Source organism: Chlorocebus sabaeus, chromosome 9 (genome assembly GCF_047675955.1).
Source record: "Chlorocebus sabaeus isolate Y175 chromosome 9, mChlSab1.0.hap1, whole genome shotgun sequence".
Classification (NCBI taxonomy): domain Eukaryota; kingdom Metazoa; phylum Chordata; class Mammalia; order Primates; family Cercopithecidae; genus Chlorocebus; species Chlorocebus sabaeus.
In genome coordinates this window covers 5,940,342-5,964,278 of record NC_132912.1, presented here as the reverse complement: position 1 = coordinate 5,964,278, position 23,937 = coordinate 5,940,342, and the positions used below count along the sequence as shown (strand labels likewise).

The 23,937-nt window shown below is 41.2% G+C and overlaps 1 protein-coding gene and 1 pseudogene across 1 annotated transcript in view; one reads left to right on the top strand and one right to left on the bottom strand.

The window, feature by feature from the left end:
* Nucleotides 1–23,445, top strand: part of GDI2 (GDP dissociation inhibitor 2) — a 46,710-nt gene extending 23,265 nt beyond the window's left edge. The window contains exons 5-11 of the mRNA XM_008002175.3: nt 3,441–3,639; nt 4,215–4,346; nt 15,567–15,666; nt 20,308–20,479; nt 22,014–22,158; nt 22,361–22,415; nt 22,503–23,445. Of these exons, the coding sequence (XP_008000366.1) occupies nt 3,441–3,639; nt 4,215–4,346; nt 15,567–15,666; nt 20,308–20,479; nt 22,014–22,158; nt 22,361–22,415; nt 22,503–22,649 (950 nt within the window). The 3' untranslated portion in view covers nt 22,650–23,445. The remainder of the gene's footprint in view (nt 1–3,440; nt 3,640–4,214; nt 4,347–15,566; nt 15,667–20,307; nt 20,480–22,013; nt 22,159–22,360; nt 22,416–22,502) is intronic.
* LOC140712442 (nuclear receptor-binding factor 2-like) lies at nt 11,126–12,868 on the bottom strand (annotated as a pseudogene).
* Nucleotides 23,446–23,937: the final 492 nt, after the last annotated feature.

The window sequence follows — 23,937 nt, the reverse complement described above, 5'->3', positions numbered from 1 at the left end:
GTAATCCTAGCTACTTGGTAGTCTAAGGCAGGAGGATTGCTTGAACCCAGGCATTTGAGGCTATAGTGTGCTATGATCATACCTGTGAATAGTCACTGCACCTCTAGCCTGGGCGATATATACAAATATAGCAAGACCCTATCTCTTCAAAAAAAAAATCATTTGGCCGGGTACAGTGGCTCATGCCTGTAATCCTAGCACTTTGGGAGGTCGAGGTGGGTGGATCACTTGAGCCCGGGAGTTTGAGACCACCCTGGGCAACCTAGTAAGACCCCTGTATCTATAGGAAATAGAAGAAAAATTAGCTGAATAGCCTGTAGTCCCAGCTACTCAGGAGGCTCATGCAGGTGGATTGCTTGAGCCCAGGAAGTTGGTGGCTACAGTGAGCCGTGGTTGCACCACTGCACTCTAGTCTGGGTGACAGAGATCTCATCTCAAAAAGGAAAAAAAAAAATCAAAATAAAATGTAGAACTTAAAAAACAAACTTGACTGGGCACAGTGGCTCATGCCTGTAATCCCAGCACTTTGGGAGGCTGAGGCAGGTGGATCACTTGAGTTCGGGAGTTTGAGACCAGCCTGTCCAACATGGTGAAACTCCATCTCTACTAAAAATACAAAAGAAATTAGCCAGGTCTGGTGGTGCATGCCTGTAATCCTAGCTACTTGGGACACTTACGTGGGAGTATTGCTTGAACCGGGGAGGCAGAGGTTGCAGTGAGCTGAAATCGCGCCACTGCACACTCCAGCCTGGGTGATAGAGTGAGACTCCGTCTAAAAAAAAAAAAAAATCAGTATATTTATTGACAAGAAAAAAATCTACATCAAGCTTGTCTAGTATGTGGCCCAGGGTAGCTTTGAATGCAGCCCAGCAGAAATTTGTTAAGTTTCTTAAAACATTATGAGTTCTTTTTCACAATTTCTTTTAAGCTTATAGCTATCGTTAGTGTTAGTGTATTTTTTGTGCGGCCCAGGGCAATTTTTTTCTTCCATTGTGGCCCAGGGAAGCCAAAAAGTTGGACACCTCTGATCTACAAAGTGGCAGTTCAGACGTGTTACTCAAGGAACAACTGTAAATACAGAAAGGCATATCCGATGGTGATACATTGCTGTAGGGAAAGAGGAAGGAGGGAGTGTGAGAAGGATGCTTTAAATAAGGTGATCTGGGATGGCATCAGCATAGATAAATAGTAGTTGTAAGAAATTACACAGTAGGACTAGGTGCAGTGGCTCACACCTGTGGTTCCAACACTTTAGGAGCCTGGGCAACATGACGAGACCTTGTTTCTATGGGAAAAAAAATTAAACACAGTAGGAAACACATTGATTTGAACTTTTTCAATTAGGAGTTTTTCAGAATGAGCACTGGGTGTCTGGAGTGTTTGTAATACAATTATATCTGGTTCTGGTGCCATAACAGCTAGTCATTGAGACCACTATTTGGCGCCATGCATAGCAACATGGAATTAAGGGATGGAAAAACAGCCAGGACGTCTCTACTGTGCTGTGTAAAACAGGAGCGGCACTGATTTTTGTCCCTCTCTGGGTAAGGATCAGGTAATGGAGGAAAATAAAGGAGAGGAAAGAGAAGGGAACATGATAGATTTTGATTTTGATTAAAACAGAAGTTGGTAACAGCAACTCAAGTTTCTATTAAATAAACAAAAGTTGGGAGATACTCCAAAATAACTGTTAGTAATAGTTTTAGGTTCTGACAGGCTGTGCCAACCGGAATATGATACCTAAGTTTTAATTGCATTGAAATAGTGATTCATGTTTCCTTTTGCCCGTCTTACACCCAGCTCTGATAACTACACTTGTGTCTTAAGGATGGTGCTGATGTGGTAATAGGATATTTCTATTCAGCCTTATGCCTTTACTATGTGTACATTCCGTCCATTTAAAAGGCTGAGTTGTAAATCTTAATTTTAAAAAAATTAAACGTAGTCGTCATTAATAGCCTCATGTATCTTTTTTTTTTTTTTTTTTTTTTTTTTGAGATGGAGTCTCACTTTTGTTGCCCAGGCTGGAGTGCAATGGCGCAATCTCGGCTCAGTGCAATCTCTGACTCCTGGGTTAAAGTGATTCCCCTGCTCCAGCCTTCCAAGTAGCTGGGATTACAGGCGTGCTCCACCACACCCAGCTAATTTTGTATTTTTAGTAGAGATGGGGTTTCACCATGTTAGTCAGGCTGGTCTTGAACTCCTGACCTCAAGTGATCCACCCGCCTTAGCCTCCCAAAGTGTTGGGATTATAGGCATGAGCCACCACGACCTGACCAGCCTCATGGTTTTAATTTTCAGTTTTGTTGGGTGGAAAATGATCTTGGCTGTAATATTAATCTATCAAAACATTAAGCTGTCAATAGAAACGTTTGAGAGTTTGTTTTTAAAACTGTAGTTGTATTTTAAAAATAGCTATACAGCTTAGGAAAGGGGGGAGAAGGGAGATAAAACCAGAAAATTTCTTTTTTATTGGCTATTTGTCTATCATCTATGATTAGTTGAAATACAGCCTAGTAGTAAAAGCTGAGGATTTATAAAGTGGTAATTTGTGGCTTCTTCTGTTTTTTAGTGTAAAATGCAGTGAATTGGTTGCTTATGTAGGACTTCAGTAAAGTAAGTGACTAGTAGCAGCAGCATCATGTAAATTTTACTGAGGTCAATTTGTTCTTGGTATCTTAAACTGTTATCATTAAATGCCCAGTTGTATCTTAGCATACAGAGGCAGAAAAGGAAGAGCATTCAGAATTTAGGCAATTGCCTGAGTGTAGATCACAGTTGTCAAAGGAAGACTCTTCAGATGGATGGCTTCATGGATACTTGTTCAGAGTCACATTTACCTTGTACCTAGTAAGAAACAAATTTGACATTTTTCATTCACTTAGGTTCTGGTTTTAATTACTTGTAATTGTATAGTAAAATTGAAAACTTTATAAGTGACCTGTTATAATGGAGTCAGTTTATCTTAAAGTGTTGTGAAACTGGAAGCCATGCTGTGTAAACTCCCATATCTTAAATTGCATCCTGCATTTGGTCAGGCGCGGAGGCTCATGCCTGTAATCCCAGCACTTTGGGAGGCTGCGGTGAGCGGATCACCTGAGGTCAGGAGTTTGAGACCAGCTTAACATGGTGTAAACCTTGTCTCTACTAAAAGCACAAAAATTAGCTGGTCATAATGGTGGTCGCGTATAATCCCAGCTACTCGGGAGGCTGAGACAGGAGAATCACTTGAACCCGTGAGGCAGAGGTTGCAGTGAGCTGAGATCGCGCCATTGCACTCTAGCCTAGGAGACAGAGCAAGACTCCATCCAAAAAAAAAAAAAAAATTGCATCCTGCATCTGCAGTTGATAACATGGCATGTTTAAACTTTGCTCTCATACTTTGTTCTCCTCAATGTCTGATTGTGAGTGTGCTTTGTGAAAAATACTTTCTTATTTAGGCCTAATGGGACTGTTTGAAAAACGTCGCTTCAGGAAATTCCTAGTGTATGTCGCCAACTTCGATGAAAAAGATGCAAGAACTTTTGAAGGCATTGATCCTAAGAAGACCACAATGCGAGAGGTGTATAAGAAATTTGATTTGGGTCAAGATGTTATAGATTTTACTGGGCATGCTCTTGCACTTTATAGAACTGATGAGTAAGTATTTTGGTTTTTAGATTTGTATTTTTCTTGAAATTTTCACTAAATTTCCCAGTTCTTCCAAGTGGAAATTCTAACAAAACAAACAGCCATATTACACTATGAAAGCAGAGGTTCTAGTTGGAATTAGTTGTTTGGACCTCTTAAGTGACATATAAAGGCAGAGGCCGGGTGCCGTGGCTCACGCCTGTCATCCCAGCACTTTAGGAGGCCAAATTGGCTGGATCATTTGAGGTTAGGAGTTCAAGACCAGCCTGGCCAACATGGTGAAACCCCCTCTCTAATAAAAATACAAAAATTAGCTGGGAGGTAGTGGTGTGCATCTGTAATTCCAGCTACTTGGGAGGCTGAGGCAGAAGAATCACTTGAGCCTGGGAGGTGTAAGTTGTGGTAAGCCGAGATTGCACTACTGCACTCCAGTCTGGGTGACAGAGTGAGACCCTGTCTCAAAAAACAAAAAAGAAAAAACAAAATGAAGATAGTGGATTGAAATCTCTTCAGAAAAAATTATAAATTGAACATCATGAATGAAGACTAAAGCCCTTTCCTAATACTCATTTCCTTTTCTCCAGCTACTTAGATCAACCATGTTATGAAACCATTAATAGAATTAAACTTTACAGTGAGTCTTTGGCAAGATATGGCAAAAGCCCATACCTTTATCCACTCTATGGCCTTGGAGAACTGCCCCAAGGATTTGCAAGGTAAGAGCCTATGTTTAACCTATTAGCTAAAACCTCACTAATCCAAAACCTCGTCTTCAACATAATGTGTATATGAGATATAGTTTAAATAATGAGATGAGATCAGTCTATGAGTAATACGATGCTTTTTGTTTTTATTGAAATAAAATTAACATATAACAATATGCACGGATCTTCAGTTAAAAAAAAAATCCAGTTTTATACAACTGTAGCTGATGTGCTCTTGTAAGCGCCAACTCCTGGCTGGAGGCCAGCCAACACAAAACCAGCGCACTTAACAAAAATACAACCAAGGACCTTCACAGAATCTACTTCACACTCCTACTACCTCCACTGGAGTAAATGCTGGTATCCATGGCTGAGAGACCTGGAGACAGATCACATAACAGGACTCTTTGCAGACACTCCCCAGTATCAGCTTGGAGCCTGTTATCTCCACTGGGCGGCTAGATCCAGAAGAGAAATAACAATCACTGCAGTTTGGCTCTCAGGAATCCCCATCCCTAAGGGAAAGGGGAGAGCACCACATCAAGGGAGCACCCCCGGGGGACAAAAGAATCTAAACAGCAGCCCTTGAGTTCCAGATCTTCCCTCTGACATAGTTTACCCAAATGAGAAGGAACTGGAAGAACAACTGGGGTTATATGACAAAACAGGGTTCTTTGACACCCTGAAAAGGTCAACTAGCTCACCAGCAATGGATCTAAACCAAGACAAAAATCTCTGAATTGCCAGAAAAAGAATTCACAGGGTCATTATGAAGCCAATCAAGGAGGCACCAAAGAAAGGTGAAGTTCAACTTAGCAAAATAAAAAAAATGATACAGGATATAAATGGAAAAATTTCCAGTGAAATAGCATAAATAAATAATCACAACTTCTGACAATCAAGGACACATTTAGAGAAATACAAAATGAAATGGAAAGTCTCAGCAATAGAATTGAATAAGTAGAAGAAAGAATTTCAGAGTTCAAAGGCAAGGCTTTTGAATTAGCCCAATCTGACAAAGACAAAAAAAAAAAAAACGAAACACAGCCTTCAATAAATTTGTTAAACGACCAAGCCTAAGAATAATCGGTGTTCCCAAGGAAGAAGAGGAATCTAAAAGTTTGAAAAACAAATTTGAGGGAATAATCGAAAACATCCCCGGCCTTGCTAGAGATCTAGACATCCAAATACAAGAAGCTTAAAGAACACCTGGGAAATTCATCGCAAAAAGATCATCGCCTAGGCACATAGTCATCAGGTTATCTAAAGTCAAGATGAAGGAAAGAGAGGTGTGAAATCTTCAGAGCCTCAGGTAACCTATAAAGGAAAACCTATCAGATTAACAGATTTCTCAGCAGAAACCCTAAAAGCTAGAAGGGATTGGGGTCCTATCTTTAGCCTCCTTAAAACAGTTATCAGCCAAGAATTTTGTATCCAGTGAAACAAAGCTGCATAAATGAAGGGAAGTAGTCTTTTTCACACCAACAAGTGCTGAGAGAATTCGCCACTACCAAGCCAGCACTACAAGAACTACTAAAAGGAGCTCCAAATCTTGAAACAAATTATCAGAATACCAAAATTGAATCTGCTTAAAGCATAAATCACATAGGACCTATAAAACAGTAACACAGTGAAGAAAAAAAAAACAAGGTGTTCAGGCAAACAAATAGCACGATGAATAGAATAGTACCTCAGATCCCAATACTAATGTTGAATATAAATGGCCTACATGCTCCGCTTTAAAGATACAGAATAGCAGAATGGATTAAGAACTCACCAACCAAGTATCTGCTGTCTTCAAGAGATTCACCAGACACACATGGACTCATAAACTTAAGGTAAAGGGGTGGAAAAATATATTTCATGTAAATGGACACCAGAAGCGAGCAGGAGTAGCTATTCTTGTATTTTTTCATTTTATAAATATATATATATTTTTAAAAATCAGTTTGATAAATGTATAGACCTATCCCTGTCCTGGGTTTAACTAAAACCTGAGTGAAGGTATAGAACATTTTCCTCACCCCATAAAGTTCCCTTGTGTCACCTCATAATGAATACTGTTCCCCACCCCCAGCAACTAAATCTGTGATTTCTGTCACTATACATTACTTTTGCTTGTTTTCAAAGTTCAGGTGAAAGGAATAATACACTATGTTCCCATTTGTGTCTTTTTCATATTTTTGAGATTCATCCATATTGGTGCATGTGCCATTAATTCTTTTGTTTTTTGAGATGGAGTTTTGCTCTTGTTGCCCAGGCTGGAGTGCAGTGGTGAAATCTCAGCTCACTGCAACCTCCACCCCCTGGGTTCAAGTGATTCTCCTGCCTCAGCCTCCCAAGGAGCTGGGATTACAGGCATGCACCACCACACCCGGCTAATTTTTTGTATGTAGTAGTAGCGGGGTTTCACTATGTTGGTCAGGTCTTGAACTCCTGATCTCAGGTGATCCACCTGCCTTGGCCTCCCAATGTGCTGGGATTACAGGTGTGAGCCATTGCATCTGGCCAATTCTTTTTTTTTAATTGTTGAGTAGAATTCCATTATATAAATTATATGAACATACAATTCTGCTTTTGGTGGACATCTAGTTCATTTTTAGTTTTTGGCTATTATGAATGAAGGCACTGTGAAATTTTCATGTAAAAGTCTTTCTGTGGGGATATAGGTTTTCATTTCTTTTGGGTAAATACCGGGAGTGAAATTGCTGACTGATGTGGCAGATAGAAGTCTGACTTCATAAGAAACTGTAAAACAGTGTTCTGGAGTGGTTGTGTCATGTATACACTCAGCAGTGTGTGAGAGTTCTAGTTGCTCCACATCCTTGTCAACATTTAGTATTGTCTTTTTAATTTTAATTGCCCAAGTGGGTGTGAAATGCTATCTCATTATGGTTTTAATTTGCATTTCTTGACTCATGTTGCTCACCTTTTCATGAGCTTATTGACCATTTGTATAATTTTTTGCTGTGATTATTCAAGTCTTTTGCACATTTCTAAAGATTGGATTGTCTATTTCTGACTTGTAGGAGATCTTGGTGTATTCTGGTGGCAAGTCTTTCGTCATATATGTATTAAGAATATTTTCTCCCAGTTTATGGCTGGTCTTTTGATAAGCATAAGTGTTAACTGTGTTTTTGAGACAGAGTCTTGCTCTGTCACCCAGTCTAGAGTGCATTGGTACAATCTTGGCTCACTACAACCTCTGCCTCCCAGGTTCAAGCAATTCTCGTGTCTCAGCCTCGTGAGTAGCTGAGACTACATGTGTGTGCCACCACGCCTGGCTAATTTTTGTATTTTGAGTACAGATGGAGTTTTGCCATATTGACCGGGCTGGTCTCTAACTCCTGACCTCAAGTGATCCTCCTGCCTTGGCTTCCCAAAGTGCTGGGATTACAGGCGTGAGCCACAGCGCCTGGCCTAGAAGTGTTGGATTTTGATGAAGTCCAGTATATTTAAAAAAAAAAATTTTTTTTTAAATGTTTATAGTCTTTTGAGTCCTATTTTAGAAGTCTTTTACTTGCCCCCAAGGGCACAGAAATACTCTCCTATTGTCTTTTTTTTTTTTTTTTTTTAAGAAGTTGTATAGTTTTACTTGTGCATTTAAATCTGATTCATCTTGAAACAGTGTTGGTGTGTGGGATGAGGTAAAACTTGAGGTTCACTTGAAGTTTATTCTTTTTTATTTATATACCAATATTTAGTTGTTTTAGCTGCATCTGTTGGAAGGACTTCCTTTTTTCTAGGTGGTCTTGGTGCTTTGTGGGAGATCAGTTGGCTATGTATGAGTTCGTTTTGGGACTCAGTTTTATTTCAGTGATTTGTATTTCCTATGCCAGTACTACACTGTCTGGATAATTATAGTTTTATATTAAGTCTTGAAGTAGGTGATACACTTTCTTCAACTTTTTCTTCAGAATTTGTTTTGGCTGTTCTAGGTCCTTCGCATTTCCATATGCGTTTTTAAAATCAGGTTGTCAATTTCTAGGAAAAATGCTTGCTGGGATTTTGGTATTGAGTTAAATCTGTAGATCAGTTTGGAGAAAATGATCATCTTAATTATGCTGAGTCTGCCAGTTCATAAATATGATTGTTCTCCATGTATTTAGGTTTTCTTCTCAGCAGTGTTTTATAGCTTTCATTGTAGAGATCTATCACATTTTTGTTCAGATCTCTTTGTACTGATGCTGCTGTTAATGAAATTGTCTTACTTTTGTGTTGAAATTGTTGGCTGCTAGTATACAGAAATATTTGTATGTTGACGTTGTATGCTATGATCTTATACTTAAGTTTTACTAGTTTGCTTATTAGTTTTTCTAGTTTTGTATATTTCTTAGAATCTTCCTTCTACACGGTCATGTCATCTGTGAAGAGATTCTTCTCTTACCACTTTTATGTGTTTTTTCCCCCACTTACCTTTATTGCACTTGTTAGGACTTCCTGATAATGTTGCAGTGATGAGAATGGACGTCCTTGCTTTGTTACCAGTCTTATGGGGAATCTAGTAAATGTTTTACTATTAAATATGTTTTCTATAGTTTTTTTTTTTTTTTTTTGGTAGATGGTTTTGTCACATTAAGTTCCCTTATATTTATAGTTTGGTCTTTTTTTTTTTTTCTTTGAGACATGGTCTCACCCTGTCACCCAGGCTGGAGTGCAGTGGCATGATCTTGGCTCATTGCAACCTCTGCCTCCTGGGCTAAAGGGATCCTCCCATCTCAGCCTCTTGAGTAACAGGGACTACAGGTATGCACCACACCTGGCTAACTTTTGTATTTTTGTAGAGATGGAGTCTCACCATGTTGCCCAGGCTGGTGTCGAACTTCTGGGCTTAAGTGAGCATGGTGGCTCATACCTGCAATTCCAGCACTTTGGGAGGGTGAAGCAGGTGGATTGCTTGAAGTCCAGGGGTTTGAGACCAGCCTGGGCAACTTGGCAAAACCCTGTCTCCAGAAAAACACAAAAAATTAGCTGGGTGTGGTGATGCATGCCTGTAGTCCAGCTATTCGGGAGGCTGAGGTGGGAGGATCCCTTGAGCCTGGGAGGTTGAGGCTGCAGTGAGCCGTGATCTTAGGACTGCATTTTAGTCTGTGACAGAGCAGGACCCTGTCTCTTACAAAAAGAAAAAGTATCAAACTTTTTTTTCCCCTTTCTGTGCTTCATATTGGAGAATGCCTCTTCATGTGGCTTCAAGTTCACTGACCTTTTCTGCTATTTTCAATAGGCTGTTAATCTCATTCAGTGATTTTTAATTTTTTTATACTGTCTAGATCTAGAGTTTCCATTTTTTATACTTTTCTTTTTTCTTATTTTTTTTCCGAGACGGAGTCGCCCAGGCTGAAGTGCAGTGGCGCGATCTCGGCTCACTACAACCTCTGCCTCCCAGGTTCAAGCGATTCTGCTGCGTCAGCCTCCTGAGTAGCTGGGATTACAGGCATGCGCCACCACGCCTGGCTAATTTTTGTATTTTTAGTAGAGATGGGGTTTCTCCATGTTGGCCAGGATGGTCTCATCTCCTGACCTTGTGATCCGCCTGCCTCAGCCTCCCAAAGTGCTGGTATTACAGGCATGAATCACCGTGCTCGGCCTATAGTTTTCATTTTTGTGATATTCTCTATTTACTCGACTCTTTGAGTACATTTATAACATATTTATCCTTGAATATGTATCTTTGAACAAGGATATTTGTTCTTGAACATATTCTTGAACACAATAATATCCTTGAACATATTTATAATAGCTGCTTTTAAACTCCTGCATGTTTTAACATTGGGCATCTATTTTTATTATTTGTCTTTCTGTTTTCTTTGGATCACAGTTTTCTGTTTCTTCCCATGTCTAGTAATTTTGGATTGTACACTGGACACATGAATCGATGGTTTGTTGAGATGCTGGATTCTTCTCTGAAAAGTTGGTTTTGGTTTGAGTAGGCAGTTGAATTATTGACTGTTCATCTTGCATTGGTGGAGACTGGATTTTACACCTTGTTAAAGTGGGTCTTTTTTAGTTTTTCCTTTTGTTGTTTGCTGATTTTCTTTTTAAACACAATTACTTTATTGATTTCTTACAATCAGATACTGCCAACTAGCATTACTTCTACTCATGCATCATTAAAAGCAAACGATATTTCCTCCTTGGTATTTTTAAATAATACATTATACAATAAAGTTAGAACTTAAAATGCACGCTTATTAAGTAAGTAAACTGGTAATTTGTTTAAAAAAGCATAACTAATAATTTGGTTCCTTTCTTCATAAAATGGAAATTTCTCCTGATAGTCTTGAGGTTATCATTAAGAGTAGTGCAAAGTGTAGCACACACATAGTTTCATCTAGAAAGGCGTGTCTCTTACACAACTTAATTAAACAAAATGCACATTAACAAAGTGCATACAGTCAATACATGAAAGAAAGCATGTTTCAATTACAAGGCAGCCCTTCGGGCCACCATATTATTTAGGTTTTGCATGATCATTTATGGCATTATAGATTAATTATACATAACATACTTTTATACTTTTATTATACTTTTTCTGGGATACATGTGCAGAATGTGCAGGTTTGTTACATGGTATACATGTGCCATGGTAGTTTGTTGTGCTCATCAACTCATCATCTACATTAGGTACTTCTAATGCTGTCCCTTCCTATCCCCCTATCCCCTGACAGGCCCTGGTGTGTGATGTCCCCCTCCCTGTGTCCATGTGTTCTCATTGTTCAACTCTGACTTATGAATGAGAACATGTGTTTGGTTTTCTATTCCTGTGTTAGTTAACTGAGAATGATGGTTTCCAGCTTCATCCATGCCCCTGCAATGAACATGAACTCATCCTTTTTTATGGCTGCATAGTATTCCATGGTATATATGTGCCACATTTTCTTTCTCCAGTCTATCATTGATGGGCGTTTGGGTTGGTTCCAAGTCTTTGCTATTGTGAACAGTGCTTCAATAAACGTACATGTGCATGTGTCTTTATAGTAGAATGATTTATAATCCTTTGGGTATATACCCAGTAATGGGATTGCTGGGTCAAATGGTATTTCTGGTTCTAGATCCTTGAGGAATCGCCACACTGTCTTCCATAGTGGTTGAACTAATTTACACTCCCACTAACAGTGTAAAAGTATTCCTCTTTCTCCACATCCTCTCCAGCATCTGCTGTTTCCTGACTTTTTAACGATCGCCATTCCAACTGGCGTGAGATGGTTTCTCGTGGTTTTGTGGGTTTGATTTGTATTTCTCTAATGACCAGTGATGATGAGCTTTTTTTCATACGTTTGTTGGCTGCATAAATGTCTTCTTTTGTGAAGTGACTGTTTTGAGATGGAGTCTCGTTCTGTCACCCAGGCTGGAGTGCAATGGCATGATCTTGGCTCACTGCAACTTCCTCCTCCTGGGTTCAAGCCATTCTCTCACTTCAGCCTCCCAAGTAGCTGGGATTACAGGCACCTGCCATCATGCCCAGCTGATTTTTGTATTTTTTTGTAGAGATAGGGTTTCACCATATTGGCCACACTGGTCTTGAACTCCTGACCTCAGGTGATCCACCTGCCTCAGCCTTTCAAAGTGCTGGGATTGCAGGCATGATGAACTACCGTGCCTGGCACAACTTTCATGCATTTTAACCCTGAAGGCAAGGAAAGTAATTGTTGCTTGAAAAAATTATTCTATGTAGCCATTTGGTTTGTATCTGGAGAAACTGAACTTCCATGAATTTAGTGTCTACCAAGTTGGAATCATTAGCTTGAGTCGGTGAATCAGATATGTGACACATTTCACAGTGACTGTTTGCCAAGTCCTGGCAATGCCTCTTCCACAGTCTGCCAGATGAAGCATTTCCGGGATTACCCTTCTGTGTGGTTTTCCTTTTTAATTTTTTTTTGCTGGATTAACTGTTATCACATTATTTCCTCTTCTCTCCTCTTCTGTGGCCTTCCATTTTAATTATTCATAAATCCTTTCAGAATACCCTCAGAGAGCTCCATAGGGGGAAGTTTTGGAGATGGAAAATCCAAGGGAGGAAGATTGGGGATTGGAATGTCCTTGACTTTCCTGGTATTTGCTGCAAACTTCTGTCAGGATGAAGAGGCTGTAGCAGTTTCTGAATGTGGTGGCAAGCTCCATAACTGACTTTTCTACAAAATCAGCATCTACATCCAGCTCCTTTTCTATTGGACTTTTTAGAAGTCTGGCCTTTTCAGCCTTTAGTTGTTTACTTTCTTAATCTTTCATTCTCAGCCACAAGGAATTCTACATGCCTCTTCAAATCTGCTTCTCTATATTGTTTTATCTTTTGGGCCTTTGCTTCCAATACATGACTCTGCTGGCTCACTCTTTTGCTGAAGTAAAAGTAGTAGCCTGTCTGGATCCCTGTCAAAGATCCCTTGAATCTCAGGCAGGCATTTCTCTGTGAAAGGGCTGTACTTCTGAGAAAGGGGGCTCTGGCCCTCTGCAGTCCTCAGCAGAGGGTTTGTGAGATGGCTAGCTACATCCTGTGTTCTGCTGGGCTTTCTTTTTTTTTTTTTTTTTTTTTTTTTTAACACATTAAAAAATTTATTTTTTGAGACGGAGTCTTGTTCTTTCGCCCAGGCTTGAGTGCGGTGGCGCGATCTCCGCTCGCTGCAAGCTCCGCCCCCCGGGTTCCCGCCATTCTCCTGCCTCAGCCTCCCGGGCAGCTGGGACTACAGGCGCCGCCACCTCGCCCGGCTAGTTTTTTGTATTTTTAGTAGAGATGGGGTTTCACCGTGTTAGCCAGGATGGTCGCGATTTCCTGACCTCGTGATCCGCCTGCCTCAGCCTCCCAAAGTGCTGGGATTACAGGTGTGAGCCACCGCGCCCAGCCTGGGCTTTCAATCTTTCTTTACGCTGGGCCCTTTTCCACCTCTTTTGAATGAGGAAGCGCTGTTTCCTATCCCTTTGCAATTCCAGCCAAAGATGAGCCTGCTCAGACTGTCAGCTTCACAAGGCTTCCGAAGGATTTGCTGCAGCCTTTTTGTGACAAGAAATGAAATAGCTTCTTTGTAGTTGCTAATAAATGGTCTGCTCATCAGCTCTGTTGATGAGCCAGGTTGAGGGATCCATTATTTCCATAGACCCCGGGGTAAGCGGCAGCCTTAGGAAGGGGAGTGGTGGCGCAGGGGAACACGGAGGGGACTGCAGGGAAGGGAGATGCAGCCGCAGAGACTGCAGCCCCTCTCTGCACCCCAAGAGCCAGCAGTGGGCGCAGAGGGAGCAACAGCCTCGCCACTCCCTCCTCCAGCACTGCTCCACGGGCCTGCCATCTGCGCTGCTGCCGCTGCCGCTGCCGCTGCCACGCACGGCGCCACGACGTCACACGTGCAAGTGGCCTTTTGCTGATTCTTAAACGTTACTCCTCTGGAGTAAGCAAGCTCCTTTGAACATGGCAATTTTAAACTTCAAACTTCACATTTTTTCTTCTGCCCATCCTCTATAATCTCTCCTAACCTCTTTGAGCCTTTCAGCTGTTTCTTTCTGGTGGATTCCGTGGCTTCTCCCTCCTGTAGGAGCACTTTTGGAGGTAGTTAAGGATTTGAAGAGATTTTATCATAGATTTGTTGGCTCCTTCTTTTGAGGCTCCCTCTTTTGTGAAATTTTTCCCTACAATTTTCATCTCCTTTGGCCACCCCAAATTCTGTCACATCTCAAATCAATAAGACTGCAGGCGCTGTGCTTCTGTTCTAGCTGTGCCATGTTGCAATGACTAGGGGAGTTGCTGCCTGAGAGGAAAACCATATAAACCACATAAAGATCTCACCCAGTTCGTTCCTTTCAAGAGTCTTTTCAGTCTCCAGTTTTTGCTGCTTTAAGTCGTCCTCCAGTGCTGCCTTTTTTCCCCCCTTTATGACTATCCTTTTTTGAGACAGCATTTTGCTTTGTTCCCCGGGCTAGAGTGCAGTGGTGTGATCACAGCTTACTGCAGCCTGGACCTCTCAGGCTCAAGTGATACTGCCACTTCAGCATTCCAGGTAGCTGGGACTACAGATGAGTGCCACCGTGCCTGGTTAATTTTTGTATTTTTTGTAGAAACAGGGTTTCACCATGTTGCCCAGGCTGGTCTCAAAACTCCTGCGCTGAAGCCATCTGCTGACCTCGGCCTCCCAAAGTGGTGGCATTAGGCATGAACCACTGCCTCCAGTTCCTTCTGACAGTGTTTTAAGTCCATAGTTTTATTTATATGCCAGAGGATTAGACGAATATAGCTATTACTGGTCAGCCGTTCCCTTGACCTTGCCCTTGCCCTTCCCCTGAACGTGAATCCAGAGAAATGGCAGATTTGCCTCTCATGTGGATAGTCCCACAACTGCACAAGGCCATTTTAGAACACACACACACACACGGAAAAACAGGAGAATTAGACAGTGTGGGTTTTTGGGAAAGAGCCGATTTTAGTTGAAGAAGCAGAGTAAAACCCAGACATGGCATGGCTTTAGGCTTTAGCCTCACCACTCTTGCGAACCTCCTGTCCAGGAGGGCCATTAGTGTCTCAGGTCTACTCAGTGTGAACCCCAACGTCCTTCCCACCCGGAAGAGCCATCCGTCAGAGTGAGCTGAGGGATAAGCTGTGGAAGCAGAGCTGCTGCAGCCGAGAGGAACTGTTCTGGTGGTTGGTTAGCAAGCAGGAGAGTGGAAAGGGGAGAAGAAAACCGTGTATGGGGGTTGAACGCCTCCAGCCAAAGAAGATGAGGTGTACAGGTCTCTTACTACTAGGGAGTGTATCTGAGTCACACAGCACCAAAGTGTGTTACTGGTGGAAGGTATCCCAGTCATAGGCACCAAAATATGTTATCGCGCTGAGATGAATCTGTACGGGTCTGCAGCAACCTCAATTCTTTTCTCCTCAGAAGAAAGAATGACCTAGGGGCATAAGGCAGAAGGAGAGACTGAAGCAAGTTTTAGAGCAGGAGTGAACGTTTATGAAGAAGCTTTAGAGCAGGAATGAAAGGAAGGGAAGAAAGTGCAGTTGGAGGAGGGCCAAGTGGGCAGCTTGAAAGACAAGTGCCTGGTTAGTGATTTTTTTTGACTTGGTATTTACAACTGTGATTATCAGTTTGTGTTTTTGACTGTTTTCATGCTTTAATCACTTTAAAGCTGACATCTTTCTAGAAGGAAATTGAACAAATGTATATTACCTATAACTCATTAAGATCTAAGGAAGGGGACTTTAGGAGTTGAAACAATTATATATTAATTGGGATTTTTAAAATTTTCCAGGCTAAGTGCTATTTATGGAGGTACCTACATGCTGAATAAACCCATTGAAGAAATCATTGTGCAGAATGGAAAAGTAATTGGTGTAAAATCTGAAGGAGAAGTAAGTAGCTTTTAAAATGAAAACAATACTGTGTTCTTGTGAAGAAAATTGTGTATTGTAAATATTTATTTTGGTGTGGACACTGATGCATATGATTTCTGTATGGAAAGTTAGTATTTATCGTGACTAAGGACTAATTACAGTTGCTGTGCTTTGTTTTAAAAAACACATCTTTTTTTGTTGTCAATTGTTATTTTAATAATAAGATATGCATTATAGGGAAGCTCTAAATAGTAAGTATTCTGTATTTGTAGAGTTTGGGTTGTGCCTGTCTCCTAAATTTTCATTTAAATTGAACTATACTTGCCACCTACATGGGTGGGGTTTTGAGCAGTGTTTCTCAAATTTGAATTATATAGAAAGTGTCATTAATCTGGTTCTATTGCATGTTCTAATCAGTAGGTCTGAGAAGGCTCTGGATTTTCTTGAAACCTCTTGGGTGATGTGGATGCCACTGAAAAAAAAATTACAAGGAAAAAAAAGATCTGTTTCCCTTTATCACCATATGAATTAATTCTTCTGCCATTTGACACTTAATATCTGCAACAGTTCTTGCAGTAGAGGACGGCACTTCAAAGTGCACTATTTTTTTTTTTTTTTTTTTTTTGAGACGGAGTCTCGCTCTGTTGCCCAGGCTGGAGTGCAGTGGCCGGATCTCAGCTCACTGCAAGCTCTGACTCCCGGGTTTACGCCATTCTCCTGCCTCAGCCTCCGGAGTAGCTGGGACTACAGGCGCCCGCCACCTCGCCCGGCTAGTTTTTTGTATTTTTTAGTAGAGATGGGGTTTCACCATATTAGCCAGGATGGTCTCGATCTCCTGACCTCGTCATCCACCCGTCTCGGCCTCCCAAAGTGCTGGGATTACAGGCTTGAGCCACCGCGCCCGGCCAAAGTGCACTATTTTACTGTCTCACTGGAATTCTAAAAATCTAAGCTTTATCTTTTTAATATTAAGCTGTGTGGGAATGTAGAAACCTCCTGGGTGGTGGGGTGGGGGGCATTTTCAATTGTTTAGGTCTCACTGGAAATGAAAGTTTGAGATCAGAGTTTGGTAGCTAGTGTAAGGGGACAATGAGTAAGGGAGAGAAAATACAGGACTGACTTAGGGCAAAAAAGCCTGATAATAATTTGTGAAGCACATTTTCAACCTCATTTATTCCTTACAAGAATCCTAAGAGGCAGGTATTATGTCCAGGTTATACCTGGAGGCTTAAATTAAGAAACATCTACAAGTGCACACAATTCAATGAATGGCTGAGGTAGAATTGGAATCAAGGTGTTCCGCACCCACAGCCCTCAGTCGTGATACACCTGAGGATGTAAATTCCTGTGCTGGGTGATGTTAGGTTTGTGTGTTTTATCTACTAAAATGTTATTTATTTATTTATTTGAGACATCAAATCGTTTTGCTCTGCCGCTCAGGCTGGAGTATAGTAGCGTGATCTCAGCTCACTTCAACCTCCACCTCCCATGTTCAAGTGATTCTCCTACCTCAGCTTCCTGAGCAGTGGGAATTACAGGTGCACGCTACTACACGTAGCTAATTTTGTATTTTTTAGTAGAGAAGGGGTTTCACCATTTTGGCTAGGCTGGTCTTGAACTCCCAGCCTCAAGTGATCCACCCACCTCAGCCTCCCAAAGTGTTGGAATTACAGGCATGAGCCACTGTGCCTGGCCTTCTAAACTGTTACTTAATTGGGTCTTTTGAACATATATTTTAGGCAACTTCTTTATAACCCCATTTCATCTTGACTCTCATAGTGTGATTGGCTTATCTACTTTAAATGAAGTTACAAAGCACAAAAGAAGTCATATTTTGTTTGACATGTTCATTACTAGGTTTTGTTAATGCTAACTTAATTCTCAGGCATATCAGTGCAAATAGCACTGTTTACCACATGGGTCCAACAGACTTCACCCACCTTTGTGGGGTTGGGATCATCAGTATCGCTATCTTCCATCTCCACATCATGTTCCACCGGAAGATCTTCATCAGGGACAGTAACACTGCTTGTATTTTCAGCATAATAGCTGTTTAGGAGATAGAGATAAACGGTTTTTTTTTTTTTTTTTTTCTTTTTCTTTTTTTTTTCTTCTCACTTAGTTGCCCAGACTGGAGTGCAGTGGCACGATCTTGGCTCACTGCAACTTTCGCCTCCCAGGTTCAAGCGATTCTCCTGCTTCAGCCTCCTGAGTAGCTGGGATTACAGGCGCCTGCCACCATGCCTGGCTAATTTTTGTATTTTTGGTAGAGACGGGGTTTTACCATGTTGGCCAGGCTGGTCTCGAACTCCTGACCTCAGGAGATCCACCTGCCTCAACCTTCCAAAATGTTGGGATTACAGGCGTCAGCTACTGCGCCCGGCCAGAATTTACCATCTTAACCATTGTTAAGTGTACAGTTCAGTGGTATTAAATGTATTCACTTCATTGTACAACCACCATTCATCTCCATAACACTTCCTCTTTTTTTTTTTTTTTTGAGATGGAGTCTCACTCTGTCACCCAAGCTGGAGTGCAGCGGCATGATCTTGGCTCACTGCAATCTCTGCCTCCCGTATTCAAGCGAATTCTCCTGCCTCAGCTCCCAAGTAGCTGGGATTATAGATGCGCACCACCACGCCCGGCTAGTTTTTGTATTTTTAGTAGAGACGGGGTTTCCCCATGTTGGCCAGTCTGGTCCTAACCTCAGATGATCCACCCACCTTGGCCTCCCAAAGTGCTGAGATTTTACAGGTGTGAGCCACTATGCCCGCCGTCACTTTTCCTCTTCTAAAGGAAACTACCAATTGAGTAATAACTCCTCATTCCCTGCTTTTAGCCACTGGCAAGCACCATTCTACTTTCCTTCTCTATGATTTTAGCTACTATATTTTATATAAATGGAATAACGTAGTATTTTTCGCGACTTATTTCGCTTAGCGTGATGCCTCCGTGGCTCATCTGTGTTGCCGCATGTGTCAGGATTTCCTTTTTAAGGCTGAAGGATACTCCAGTGTATGGATAGACCATAGTTGGCTTATCCTTTCATCCTTCAATGGAGACCTGGATTGCTTCCATGTTTTACTTACTGTGAATAATGCTACCATGAAAATGGATGTACAAATACCTCATCAAGACCATGCATTTAGTTCTTTTGGGTGTGTACCCAGAAGTGGAATTGCTGGATGATTTATGGTAATTCTGTTTTTAATGTTTGAGAAACTGCCATACCATTTTTCATAGTGGCTGGACCATTTTACATTCCCATCAGTAGTGCACAAGAAGTTCCAGTTTCTCCATATCCTTGACGCTTATTTTCTGTTTTGACAGTAGCAGTCTTAATGGCTGTGAGGTAGTATCTCACTGAAATTATGATTAGTGATGTTGAACATCTTTGCATGTGCTTATTGGCCACCTATATATCTTCTTTGGAAAAATGTTATTCAAGTCCTTCGATTTTTTTTTTTTTCTTTTGAGAGGAGTTTTGCTCATTGCCCAGGTTGGAGTGCAATGGCGTGATCTTGGCTACCACAACCTTCATCTCCCAGATTCAAGCAATTCTCCTGCCTCAGCCTCCTGATTAGCTGGGATTACAGGCGTGCGCTACCATGCCCAGCTAGTTTTGTATTTTTAGTAGAGATGGGGTTTCTCCATGTTGTTCAGGCTGGTTTCCAACTCCTGACCTCGGGTGATCCGCCCATCTTGACCTCCCAAAGTGCTGGGATTACAGGTGTGAGCCACTGCGCCCAGCCCTTTGATCATTTTTGGATCAGGGTTTGTTGTTGTTGTTTTTAGGGGTTCTTGATATATTGTGGATATTAATCCCTTATGAGCTATATAATTTGCAGATATTTTCTCTCATTCTGTGAGTTGCCTAAACTCTTGATTAGTGTCTTCTGATGCAAAAAATTTTTTTGTTGTTTTTTTAAGAGAGACAGTGTCTTGCTCTGTGTTACCCAAGCTGGACTCAAAGTCTTGGGCTCAAGCAATTCTCCTGTCAGCCTCCCAAGTAGCTGGGGTTACAGGCACATGCCACCATGCCTGGCTGTGCACAAAATTTTAAAAATTTTCATGAAATCCTATTTTCATGAAGTCTTTTTGTTGCCTATGTCTTTGGTTTTAGATCTAAGGAATTACTGCCAACTCCAACGTCAGGAAGCTTTTCCACTGTTTTCTTCTAAGAGTTTTATAGTTTTAGATACTACATTTAGGTCTTTATTCCATTTTGAGTTAGTTTTTGTGGTGTCAGGTAGGGTCCAACTTCATTCTTTTGCATGTGGATAGTTTTCCCAGGACGGTTTGTTGAAATGACTGCTTTTCCCTCATTGAATGGTCTTTGCAACTTTGTCAGAAATCACTGTACTGTGGATGCGAGGGTTTATTTCTGGCTGTCTTTTCTGTTTCATTGGTACATACGTTTGTCACTATGCCAGTACCACACTGAATTGGTCACTGTAGCTTTTTAGTGAGTGAGTCCTCCAGCTTTGCTGTTCTTAAGATTGTTTTGGTTGTTCCAGAATTCAATCCCTTGGGAACCAGTATGAACTTTAGGATGGTTTTTGATATCTCAACAATACTAAGTCTTCCAAACTATGAACATGGGATGTGTTTCCATATATCTTTGTCAGCTTCAGTGTCTTCTTAAATGCTTTATTATAGATTGCTCGTTGTAAGCAGCTCATCTGTGACCCCAGCTATGTAAAAGATCGGGTAGAAAAAGTGGGCCAGGTGATCAGAGTTATTTGCATCCTCAGCCACCCCATCAAGAACACCAATGATGCCAACTCCTGCCAGATCATTATTCCACAGAACCAAGTCAATCGAAAGTCAGGTGAGGTTTGAAGACCAGCAGATGTCGGTAGAATTTTGTAAGATATACTTTGCTTTGTGTTGTATCCTAGATTCCTAATTTTGTATGCTGTATTAGTGAACAGAGATTGGTTTACATATGGGGAAAAAATGTCGTCATTGTACCTCCTCCTGGTCTGGCAGCATTGTGTTGTGGACAGATTCGACTCGGAGCCAGCCTTGGACTTGTGTCCATCTGCAGAATGAACAGACTGGGCTTAGTGAACCCTGGGTCTCCCAGCTCTAACAGTAGGTGCCTGTGGAGGTTTATGCTTAATAGTTAACTGACCCGAGTATATTCTTGAGCTAATGATATAGCTGCTTCTGTGTCCTTATTTGTAATCTTAGTACTTACATTTGATTCTAGTAGTGTCTACCTTTCATTTCTGTGATCAGGACATGGCTCTAAAATTGCAAGTCCTAATTTATTTGTCTTAGCCAGTTGTTTGTAACCCTTCGATGTTCCCATTTTCCTTTCAACTAGAAGCCCCAAATATTTTTATCTAAAATGCAGCTTAAAAAGGGTAATCAGGCTTTATGGGACAGGTAAGAGCTATCTGTATTATGATTTTTCCCCCCCATATAAGAAATGAAATCATGGGAGGCCAAGGCAGAAGGCTTGCTTGAGGCCAGGGGTTCAAGACCAGCCTGGGTAACATAGTGAGATCTCATCTCTACAAAAAAAAAAAAAAAAAAAAGCTAGGCGTGCATGGTGCACACACCTGTAGTCCTAGCTACGTGGGAGAGTGCGGTGGGAAAGGATCACTTGAGCTCAGGAGTTTCAGGTTATTGTAAGCTGTCATTGCATCCCTGCCTCCAACCTGGGTGATAGAGCCAGACTGTTTAAACATACAAACCAATCACAAAAGATGATCTGTAGAACAAAGGGACTGGACTTAAATCTTCCGAAAGGTTCCCAAGCCGGTCCTGGGGCCTTGTGAGTATAGAAAGAATAAAGGAGGTCCCATAGTTTTTTTGTTTGTTTGTGTTTTTTTTTGCCTTTAAATGCTCTCCTATCCAAATGCTTTTCTATTCTGGAAATTACACAATTAATTGGATGAGTGGTATACAGACCAAGTCTAATCGAGAATTCTATCAAGTTATGCCAACTCAGAAGTGGTTTATGTGGATCCTGCAATTTTACATTACTTTAATAAGTAAATGAGGCCATCAGTACTAAGTATATCCTTTCTTAGCCATTCAGAACCTTTCCAAATGCAAGGTCCAGAATGGAAGAATCTCCTAGAACAGTTAATATGGTTTGGTAGCTTTTTTAGTTAGGTATGACAGAGCTGTTAAGAGATCTCATTCCAAAGTTCAGCAGTTTGCTACCACTTAAATTCTTATTCTCTAGTAGGTTAAAAGAAATTCTTGTCAAATATTTGTGTACTTTACATCCAGCTCTGTCACAGTTTAGCACTTAAGTGTAGAAGATCTTGCCTGTTGAGAGTAATTTTAACTTACACCTCATGACATGGACACAGTTGAGGCAGTGAGCTGTTATTATTTGTTTCTAGATATCTATGTCTGCATGATCTCCTTTGCGCACAATGTAGCAGCACAAGGGAAGTACATTGCCATAGTTAGTACAACCGTGGAAACCAAGGAGCCCGAGAAGGAAATCAGACCAGCTTTGGAGCTCTTGGAACCAATTGAACAGAAGTGAGTTGTGTTTTTTTATATCTGCCAAGATGCAAACTGAGGCCTTTTGATTGTGGCTCCACCATGGTGGGACGAATGTGAGGGCAAGGCAGGTAGCCGCTGGCTGCTCTGTGGGAGTCATCTGTACCTCTCAGTTGATCTCAGGCAGAGCTGCGGTCAGGTGTAGGACCAGCTCACCTGACTGAATTCTCTCTCCCTCCAGATTTGTTAGCATCAGTGACCTCCTGGTACCGAAAGACTTGGGAATGGAAAGCCAGGTGAGTATGGAGGTGTAAAAGGATATGGGCAGGTTTCACTGGAAGACATCCCTCCATATCTGAAGTCTTTGTAATTTTTGTTTTCAGATCTTTATTTCCCGCACATACGATGCCACCACTCATTTTGAGACAACATGTGATGACATTAAAAACATCTACAAGAGGATGACAGGATCAGAATTTGACTTTGAGGAAATGAAGCGCAAGAAAAATGACATCTATGGCGAAGACTAACAGCAGTACATGTTATTATCTAATTAGGACACATTTAAAATTTGGCAAATAATGCATATGAAATCAATATTGTAAGGCCTGCTTTTGTAATCAAAATGGAGAGAGTGAAGAGCGCTGTGTGCCAGTAAATACTCCCCTTCATCTTTCTAATATTATGTATTAACTTGTTTTCATGGAGTGGCTATTCAGAATTGGCAGTTACATTCTGTTCAATTTAACCAAACTGGCTTTTTTTTTTTCCCCCTAGTGAAGGATCAGTTTTAAACAAACGTTGGGATACCAATACAGAAAACTTGAGACAGTATTTGTATCTTTTAATCAGTGTAGCTGTGTGCTTCTGCTTCTCAAGAGCTGGATCCATACAGGTTGTGTGCTATCTACCCTCTTGAGGTTCAGGAGATTCTAAATTGAATAATCCACGGTTTGGGACGGCATCCAGAAGTTTTCCCTATGACTTTATATTTTGTATTATGTCAAATGTTATGGCAGGGCCCAAATAGCATAGCCACAAGTTTGGTTTATGTGGGCATAAAATTCTAACCAAACCCCAGACATAGGGAGTCATTTGGAGAAAGCCTGTATGTGGTGTTTTAACCTAATAAAGTTGATGAGGGAAAAGGGGAGAGGAAGCAAACATAAAGCGGGTAAAGTGTAGAGCATCTTTTATATCTCAGGCGTGGCTTCTTCAGTGGACCAAGCTGCAATGCAGTATTGACTTGACAGAGCCTCTACTTCTGTCTCAAAATGGCTCCAAATGATTTCTGTACTGCAAAATAAAACCAAATTGTGGAAACTACTGCCCAGTGTTGGTCTGTGTGTCCTGATTGCAAGGGTCACAGCTGCTGTGCTTCCTTTAGTAGCACTGGAGTCAATGCCAGTCAGAAGGTGCTCAGCAGTGGAAAGCGTGGGTGTCTTCTGATCTGGATGGATCACAGCAGCTCCTGTCATCTGGCTTCCCTGTGAGTAGACCTCATTTTATTCTTGACTCAACACAATTACTAGACTGATAATCTTTATGCAGAAAAAATACAGTGTTCAATCATTTTGCTTATAGCAGCAATTGTAAGGGAGTAAGTGAATTGTCAGGTAGAATAGGTGCTCTAATAGTTTTCGTGTAATTGAAATGATGAAGTGTTTACACATAAGGCCTTTTCCCCTGACAGTGATGAGCCTCACTGCAGATGCTGTTGTTTACCACAGATAAAGACTGTTCAGAGTATGAAGGACACAGACTAAGGTAGATGATGTGTTAAAGGAACTAGGGTGGTGATGTAGATTGTTTAGATTG